The 10,583-nt window shown below is 34.2% G+C and overlaps 1 protein-coding gene across 15 annotated transcripts in view; it reads right to left on the bottom strand.

Annotated features, from left to right (window-relative positions):
• LOC106874069 (uncharacterized) overlaps positions 1-10,583 on the bottom strand; it is a 93,376-nt gene that overhangs the window by 79,844 nt on the left and 2,949 nt on the right. For all 15 annotated transcript variants that reach the window (XR_008264231.1, XR_008264235.1, XR_008264233.1 and 12 more), the window contains exons 2-4: positions 8,698-8,818; positions 5,058-5,115; positions 1,139-1,414 (exon numbers count right to left, since the gene is read on the bottom strand). Coding sequence is in view for 9 of the 15 variants with exons in the window: in XM_052968298.1 (XP_052824258.1) it covers positions 1,139-1,414; positions 5,058-5,115; positions 8,698-8,778 (415 nt within the window). In the remaining 6 variants the exon portion in view is untranslated. The remainder of the gene's footprint in view (positions 1-1,138; positions 1,415-5,057; positions 5,116-8,697; positions 8,819-10,583) is intronic.

Raw genomic sequence — 10,583 nt, 5'->3', positions numbered from 1 at the left:
TATATATATATATATATATATCTGTAAAAATATGTGACACTTATTCAGTAGCCATGATAAAACTCCAAGTTTCAGATGCCAGGGTGGGGGGGGCACACCAACATCTCTTCAGTTATCCAGCCATTGAAAATTCCTTTGTAAAATGACCGTTAAAAACAAAGCTGCACCCTTGTTACATGAGAAAAACCATTGCCAAGAAGACTTACTGAAATGATTCATTATTGTTGCCATGTGATGCCCTTATATGACTTTTAAGCCCAGCCAAGCTTTTACACATTTCATTATATACTAGATAACTGTGCTGGCTGGCAGGAGAGACAGGTGCCAACATATGCACTCTCTTAACATGTCTTTTTTAGACTTCCAACTATGTATGTATGTATGTATGTATGTATGTGTGTGTGTTTGTGTGTATGTATGTATGTATGTATATATGTATGTATGTATGTGAGATAATAGTTTCAGTATTAAATAGTGAAACTATTAAAGTGAAAGTATCTGACATATTAGAGAGATGTTATTGTTTCACTTTTAACATGTAATACTGAAATTGTGGAAGAGATAAGAGATTGCTATGGGCTCACATTAGGCAAGAAGTTGAAAATTGTTTTAGCCCATGACACTACTTGGACCTTAAGTAAGGCATGTGTTAAATTTGAATGAAATTGGTTGTGTAGTTCTCAAGTTTTAGGGATTCACACAGACAGACACACATTCTCATCTTCATATATATATAGAAGATATAGATAGGTAGATAGATAAATAGATAGATAGATAGATAGATACATACATACATATATACATACATACATACATACATAACAGTTCTCAGCCTTTTAGAACAATTATTAATTTTGTTAATTTCATCAAACCAAGAACAATTTATGGATCACATGCTAGCAACTAAATCTCTCTTCTGCAAATCAAACAAATAATCTCAGCCATAATATTGCTATTTCAATAACACTGGAATGATGTAAGAAGGGAATTTATAGACATTAAAATATTATTGACAATATTTGTTTGTTACAACTATCAGATTTTATGACTTGACTGAAACCCAAAGTTAGTGTTTAGAGAAATATATTTTGTTCATGGTCAGGAAAATATGAAAAAATTATTACTATATGGTACTTACTATATAGTGGTATTGCCTGAAATTTTATCCCTTTGTCAGTGCCCTGACAAATTAATGTTAAATCACTATTTGAAAGAAGAGTGACACTTAAAATGTTGGCTTCCCCAGAAAGCACATTTGCTTCAAATTCATTAGTTTTAAGAGGTGACCAGCCAGGACTACTCATTTTCAGTGATCTGATTTGCCAGTATTCAATGTTTTTTAGTTCAAGACATTCAAGAGCTGTTGGTTGCTTTTTCCTGACAAATTTTACAATGTCAATTTCTTCAAGAGAAACTGAAGGAAAAGAAAATATAAATCACATATATACATACATACATACATATATATATATATACAAACATATTGTTTAATAGCTACCTTGTTATTTAAAATGTGTAATTTTTCTAATGGAAGGACAATTTAAAATAAATTAAAACTATGAGGATTAATGGAAAAATTCCTTTTAAAATATAATTTAAGATTGAATGTGATTAGTTTTATAAAGGATATTTCAAAGAGAATGTGAAGAACCAAGTAGGAGTGACATCAATATATATCATAGATGATGCCTAAGACATCATCTTGCTGTCAATGACTCACATATTATATCTTCTAATCAGGAGGAATAATAGTTGTAAAATAAATGTCTCAATGAGAAGCATACACCTACTTTTGGATGTGAAATCAGACTTTCAAACTCTAGAAAGTATTTGGTTCTTGAACTTTATCTAAATACTCTTAGTACAGTTAGTTAATGCGCTAACACATTAACTACCATTTTGTTCAATTTTCTCTGATATCTGGATTTGTATTCACATTTAGTTTTAAAATTTGAAAGATTTTATTTTATATATTTAAATGGGCAAAAACTGCATGAATACTAACAGTGAACTAAATGTTGAGAGAGAAAATTAAAATATCAAAAGGTATGTCATTTCTTTTTTATCATTAACAAGAACTGAAAAGCAGTCAAAAAATTTACTGACATAATTGGAACTTTCTAATATCATATTTTTCAGTCCTCAATTTGCTACTACACATGTTAAAACTCAGAAATTAACAACACAGATAAACCAGAGATAGTTACATCACTCCATATTTATTTTTCCTAAAACCAGAATTTTCATGTTGTAGGCTTAAAACAATAGAGCTTTAAGACTGATAATTATGACAATGTTAACTGCAGAATTAACAAAAAAAGAAAACGAAGAGAATTTAAATGTTATTTCAGTAGTAGTCATTATTGATATTGTTAATAAGGTAGCAAGCTGGTGAAATCGTTAGCACACCGGGTGAAATGCTTGGCAGTATTTCGTCTGCCATTATGTTCTAAATTCAAATTCCACCGAGGTCAATTTTCTTTTAATCCATTTGGAGTCAATAAATTAAGTACCACTTGAATCCAGGCCTTATGCCTATAGTAGAAAAGGTTATTGATATAGTTAGTCATAGCAATGATCTTTCATAGACTAATGACATCAAGAATTTGTCAGTCAACTTAATTTTCCTGAAAAATTTTTGTATAGATGAGTTTTAATATATTTTTCAATGTATTAAGAAGCCCAAGTCATACTTTTGCAGTAGACTAGCAGCAAACAATGCCATCAGCAAAGCCACTGTAGCACTGCAGTCGAACTACTTCACAAGTTTTGCTTGCTCTATCTCGTGGACACCACCTCCTGGACAGCAAGCTATGAAGACCTTCCTACTGCTTCCTTTTTGCTATTGTGTACATTTGTTTTTGCTTTACAGGACTCCTTTTCTCTCTGCATATATGTCTATAAATATCCAATATTTTGCTTGACATTTTTTTTTCTATAATCAGATGTCTTGAATTTCTAACTTTTCTTTGTAATTATTGCTGGTCCTGGACCATTCTTTGCATGCCCTTGTGATTATAATGTCCAAATTGCTATTGTTTTCTTTTCTAATGTGTGCTTAGCACCCTACAATCCCTGGCTGCTTTGACTGATTTGCAGTCTGGGGGAAGGTAGCAGTACAGTCGAACTATTTCATTTCAGATTAGCAACACACTAGCACTGTATTCCTCTGCTCTTTAAAAGAATATGATGACTTCTGCCCAGCATGACTGATGCCAAAATTCAAGTAAGAAAAGTCAGTTGCTGCCTAGAAGCAAGAAGGATAACAAGCAATAATCAATTGTCCAGTGACCTCGGTCACATAGAACAACATGCTGATGAGCTACTTGTACACTCACTTGGAAACAACTTATTGCATTTTCTCTTTCACACAATGTATGGATTTTTTACTGATTATTTTCTCTGCCAGCATCACTCCAGCAGATAGTTATTTCTATCATTGCACACATCCTTATACATACTTAGAAGTTTGGGCCTTCAATCAGGCCTTTTGCAATGCCCTTAAAGCCAGGAACTTTTATATATATATATATATATATATATATATATATATATATACATACACACACATATATATTTTTACTTGTTTCAGTTATTGGACTTCATCTATGCTGGAGAACCTCCTTGAGGGATTTTGGTTGAATGAATCAACTCTGTACTGCTTTTCTTTTAAGCTTGGTACTTATTCTATTGGCCTGCTATGCAAAATCACTAAGATTCAAGGATGTAAACAAACCAAGACCAGTGTAAAGCAGTCATGACACACACACATACAAACACACACACACACACTCTCTCTCTCTCTCTCTTTCTCACACACACACACACACACATACATATCGCAGATTCTCTCCACAGTTAGAAATCTGTACTGCTTAAAGAAGTGCCAATCTCTAACTGTGGAGGGAACCTGTGGAAGAGGTAGATCCAGTAAAGAATGTGACGAGGTGGTGAAGCATGATCTTTGAATGTTGAGTCTCATGGAGGCAATGACAAGTGAACAAGACCTTTTGTGATTTTCTGTGCTTGAGAGTACTCATCAAGCTAAATAAAATCATAGTCAGTGCTGGTGTTGGTGACATGTAATAGACACCCATAGCAGTGATACGTACAAGATAACCATGGTGGTGACACAAAGGGTAGACATGCCAGTGACATGTAAAAGGCGCCCACAACACTCTTGGAGTTGTTGGCATTAGGAAGAGCATCCAACCATAGAAACCAAGCCAAATCAGACTGGACCCTGGTACAGCTCTCTGGCTTACCAGTTCCAGTCAAACCATCACGGGTTAGAAGTTTGACTGGAACTTGAGTAGACACTAAATGATGATGATGATGTTAGATGTATATATATATATATATATATATATATATATATATAAATATGGTGGACTTATTTGTTGTTTCCATCAAACAAATTTACTCATAAGGCTTGATTGTCCTGGGTCTATAGTAGAAGACATTTGCCTATCGTTTCATACAATGAGACTGAACAGAGAGCCATGTGGTTGAAAAGCAAACTCCTTACCATACAGCTATGCCACACCTTTGTGGACTGTTGGCGATTTTTTTCCTCCATCTTCCTTTTCTCTTGGACTTTCCTCTGTCTCTTGTTTCTGAAGAAGAGCTTTGCTCGAAATGTAAATCACCCTTTCTTTCCTTCTCTGAGCATTTTATTAATCCTCTGCATGTACCACATCCTGACGTTGTTGTTTTTTCTTGTCTTATTTATATATGTATATGATGGGCATCTTTCAGTTTTATCTGCCAAATCCAATCACAAATTTTGGTTAATCTGGAGGTACAGTAGAAGATACTTGCCAATGTTGCCTTGGTGTGAGACTGAAACGAAAGTCACACGGTAGGGACACAAACTTCTTAGCTATGTCTGCACTTAACTTCTAGATCACAGAATCATGTCTGTGCCTACATTTCATCTAATAATGAATATTCTCCGATACACTTTGTACAACTCTGGATCTATATAGTAGCTATGATAATAGATATAGAAAGTCAGGGTCAAAAAGTGTTTATATCAGAAACATAGTGTTACTTACCACAGAAAAATTGAATAATAAACAAGTATTTCAAATATAACAGATTGAATTCCATTATCTACAAAGAAAAGAATAAATACTGATAGGAAAAATTTCTACAAATAAGGAGCATGAAGTTCATGATGCAAAATACTACAATGTAGAAAATAATTTAGCATTAATCATAGAAGCTTGTGTATGCAAAAATAGGAACCCACTGAACAACAAGTATTATCATGGTGAGATCATGAAGAGCAAGTATATAAGATAGGGCAGTATAAAGGAGAAATAATAAAATGCTAGATACAGGTAAATCAGAAAAATGCAGAGAAAAGGCCAAATGCTGAGTTGCAGCATCCCAGTTCATACTTTAGGCATCTTCCATCACACTCTGTCTCTCAAATGCCTCAGGACATCCAAGTAAAAATGTTTATCTTTATAGATTTTCTATAGAATTTAGAGACAACACTGCAAGTTACATTTTGTCTATGTAAACAATGTGATCAAAGATAGAAAAAAATAGGTGATGGGCATATATGCATATTTCAAGAGTTATTGCTCTTTCATCAGCACTACATCCAACCCACCAACTATCCATGAACACATTGCTTAAATACCCACCAATTTAGATATTAAACACAATCCTGACAAATAGTACATATGTACTAACTGCTGGCAAAGGCACAGCATTTCGTTTTGCAACCATAATATACTATACTATACTTACACCACTATAATATTATCCATAATGTATTCAGTAGTATATTATGGTTGGGAAAAAAAATACCCTCACACAAACATAACTATGTTCTCTGGCAAAACTCACTCATAATCATTTCCCCCTACCTCACCCCCACTGCAGGCCCCGCCAGTTTACTCTCAACATCACTTGCTATCTCCTCTATCCCTTCTGTACTACTTATACCTAACTCCACCACCACCTTTGTTCCCTATACGTAGGCCCACATTTTCTCACTCTGACTGTCAATATTTTTCTCTCTCTCACACTTCCTTCCACTTTTTTTACCCTATTGGGGCAGCCAAGTAACTCCTCTGTAGTAAGACAGCTCTCTCTCTCTCTCACTTTGGCTGTCTCTATTTTTTACTTTCTCTCTCAGTATCTCTCTCTCTCCTCTCTCTAATTCCTTGTCCTACTGGAATAGCCTAGTATCTCACTTTAGTAAGACAACTGTCCCTGACACTCCATCATATTTTAACCTCTTACCTAGCACACAGTCACTTCCCTTAGTTCATCTTCCTCTTGCAATCCACTTGGCAGCCCTACAGGTAATGGTGCCATATGAAAAGCACCCATGCTTACACCATGTAAAAAGCATTCATTTTGGCAACATAAAAAGCACCTGTGCTGGCACTATGTAATAAGCTACAATGCCAGTGCCATATAAAGAGTACCCATGCCAGCACCACATACAGAACACCCATGCCAACACCATATAAAAAGCACCTATGCTGGCATCACATAAAGAGCTCCTGTGCTGGCACCATATATAAAGCAACTGCACTAGTGCCATGTAAATGCACTCTGTAAAGTGGTTGGCATTAAGAAGGGCATCCATCTGTAGAAACCATAACAAAACAGACAAAGGATTGATGCAACCCTCTGGCTTGCTGTCTTCTGTCAAACTGTCCAACCCATGCTAGCATGAAAAACAGACGTTAAAAGATGATGATAATGATGATGATGGTGGTGGTGGTGGTGATGATGGTGACGATTTTCCATAATTGTATTCAAGTTTTGCATTTCTAGTTTGATATCTCTGCTTGGTACTGTCCTCTAATTTGTTGCAAAAAACTGGGCTATTCATGAAAAAGCTAAACATATCTCTCTGTTTTATCAGTCCCAGGCAATATTCTTGAGAAGAAAAGTAAGATTTCATGCTAGAATAAATGTAAAAAATAATTTCAATTGCTGTTGTATTCCACACTTACGAAGTCTCAAAATTCCTTTAGACACATTATGAGGGCTGGCTGGAAAGTTCATAGGCTGATCAAGATACTCCCATGGAATGTGATCAAATGAGGTTTATGTTTCAACATAGTCCCCTTTACAGTGCATACACTTCTTCCATTGGGATTGCAGTGCTTGGATCCCGCTTCATGATATTGGTCAAAAAAGTCATCAACAACACATATGTCATGATCATTGTGACATTAGTTCCCAGCCTTGTGTTTTTTTTATGTTGGAGAACAGGTGATAGTCAGATAAGGCCAAATCAGGAGAACAGGAAGGTTGATCAACCAATTCAAAGCCACACTCATGCACAGCAACCATTGAAACCAAGAACTTCTGTGCTGGAGCATAGTCCTGATAAAACAAGACCACTTTGTCAGTTTTCCTGTGCATCTGGTCTTGATAGCCTTTAGTAATTTCCTCAGCAAGTTGGCATAGTACTCGTCATTGATGGTATGACTCTTTTGAAGATAGTTAATAGATACAATGCCTTTTGCATTCCAAAAAACTGAGACCATCACTCTGCTTGCAGATTAAATGACCTTGGCTTTTTTTTTGAGAATGTGTGGTAGGGTGTTTCCACTGCATGGATTGCCTCTTTGTCTCTGACTGAAAGTGATGAACTGAACACTCATCCTAGTTTAAGAAACAATGTCAATTTTTCTGTGATGTGATTGGCCTCATGTGTTTTTGATCAAGTGTGAGAAGATGTGGCACCCACTAAACAGACACCTTCATTATACCAAGTCCATTGTGCAGAATATTCTCATCTCTCTCACAGGATATGCTAACAGTATTGGATGTTTGATTCATAGTCAATCACCTGTCATCTATCACCATATGGTGAACACGATCAATATTTTCCTTGGTGCTGGCAGTTTCAGGATGTCCAGTCCTTGGGTCATCCTTAAGACTCTCCCCATCCCTGCATAGCATCTTAGATTTATTGTCTCTCTCTCTCTCTTTTATGCTCCTTACAGCCTTAAAGGGGGCATATAAAAGGTTGTTAAATAAATAAATATATTAATAACTGGATGACCTTACTCGTTGTACTTAGCCTTATAACCATTTGTTGAATAGAATTAAAAGATAAAAGAAACTAACTCTATCTTAGTTGTAGGGGAGATATGCTTTGCAACCTGATTTCCCCTACCCAATCCTCTAACCTCCTTCATTGCTATAAATCTTTGTTACCCCCTACCCATACATGACATAACGTTAATTTCTCCTATAATAGCACCAAATTGAAGTAACAAATTCATTTTGTGATCAGCAAGGGTCATAGAATCATGAAGGTGCACATGCTGTTGGCTTTTGGATGTTTTTGAATGTTATGATTCATGTATTTATCTGATGAATACGGGTTTTTCTAATGATGTAATGTTTCCATTAATCAATTAAAAATTTGTTGGAAACAGCTATAGTGGATTGACACATTATCCATCTGTTTTTATTTATTTGTGTGTGTGGATGGATGGATGGATGGATATATGATAGGACACAATGAGGAGCTTTAACAGCATTTTTGACCTTGAGAAAAAAAATATTTTTGACAAATCTTTACAAGCTTACAAAAACAGCATCAGTCAAGTAAATAACCTTCTCTAAATGCATTAAAAATATTATAACAATCTGAACAGTGTTTCAGAAAATTGTCATTCTCTTTGAACATATAAAAAATAAATTTACCTGGGGCAAAATCAGCAAGCCAAGAGAAAATGTAAATTCACCTCTTTCATTCTCCAGAATTACATTTGAAAGCAAACTCATACATATGAATATGCATCATTAGACATCAGAAGGATGAAAGCTGCAACAAAAATTTTAAATTTTTAGGTCAAATGAAAGAGAATCAAGGGAAAATGGCATGGGATATGAAATTAATCAAAAAAGCACAACATAAAATATTCTCTTTAGCTTCTTCACAATCTGCTGAAGTGACTCTCTTCCCAAAATATTTACACAACAAGCAGTTAAAGAGAAGAAATTTCTAAAATTAATCATGGCCCATTTTATCCCATCTTAGACATCAGTTTTTTAAAAAATTGACTTGGAATCCAACAGATATGTATATGCATGTAGGTAAATGGATATGAATGTAAACAGATAGACATACAAATGGATAAGTAGATAGGTAATATGAACAGACGAGCACACATACACACATACATATGCAAATTAAGACTGAAACATGTGACCATATACACACACACACTTCACTTCACACAAGAGCACATAAGGAGACACACATCCATACATACAGATACTGTACATAGTCATTGACTTTTGAAAAGGTTGCAAGAGGCAACGAAAATTTTAGGAGAAATATATAAGTAAATGAGTGGAAACTTTACCGGTGAGTGTGTTAAATAATAAGTTACTAAAGGAGAATGATTCTCCCCAGACACAACAAAATATGCTTCAACACACAAACTCACATAAAGAATCTTTCAAACCAAATCCAGAAATGAAGTATATATATATATATATATATATATATTTATATATGTATATATGTCCCTCTATGTATGTACATGTACATATGTCTGTATGTGTATGCATGTATTACACACACATGTACTATGTGGACATATTTTTAACTGAGATGTCACAACCATATATGATTCTTCAAGTGCTTCAATTCTGTATATGTACATACATTTACTAGATTTACCAACATGTATCAATGTTTTCTGGCATTGTGATGATTCACTATTTTCTATCAGTAATAAAATGTCAACATTTTTGTTGACATGGGTATACTAGTATATACATGTATATATATATATATATATATATATATATGTATATTATATTATATTATATTATATTATATTATATTATATTATATTATATTATGTTATATTATATTATATTGCATGCATGCATGCTAACATAAGCTACTGTGCATCTTTATCAGACAGTTAAATAGATGTAAAAATTCCAGCTTTAAACAGAATTCAAACTTTGTTATTGAACAGTTGAAATTATAATGAAAGTTACACTTTCTTGTATTCAAGCTTTCCATGAATATTAAATTGTATTTACTTACTAACAACAGCAAGTCTTACATTTACATCATATGGTGTAAATGCAGATGTAAAACTAAACCAAGTCTGTTTTTACCTTGCTTACATAACTTATCAACAACTTTTGGGACAACCAATTGTTTTATCTATTTATTTCTCTCTCTTACTCTCACTTCTACTATTGTTCTATTATCGCCTAACCAATTAGGTTATGAAGATAACTAAACTCAAAGCAATTCAGTTTTGAAAGTCCTTTCAAACTCTTTTACTTTCACTTCCTTTTTCTCTGTGTAATTTATTCTCCACTCTTCCTCCCACTCTATTGACACTTCCATTCCACAGTATAAAGAATGGAAGAGTTAGGAATGAAGGGGTTTATCACAGAAAGAAGGAGAAAAAGAAAGAGAGAGAATGGGGGAGTGAAAGTGAGTGAGAGAGAGAAAGAATAGTAATAATTGTTTTCTTTCATTGGCTTCCTTTTCCTTGTCTTTATTTTTGGCTCTCTAATTTTGTTTCTTGCTTTCTTTTCTTTTTTTTTTTTTTTTT

Source organism: Octopus bimaculoides, chromosome 5 (genome assembly GCF_001194135.2).
Source record: "Octopus bimaculoides isolate UCB-OBI-ISO-001 chromosome 5, ASM119413v2, whole genome shotgun sequence".
Lineage (NCBI taxonomy): Eukaryota > Metazoa > Mollusca > Cephalopoda > Octopoda > Octopodidae > Octopus > Octopus bimaculoides.
The sequence above is the reverse complement of the archived record's forward strand: the minus strand, read 5'-3'. Positions and strand labels throughout refer to the sequence as shown.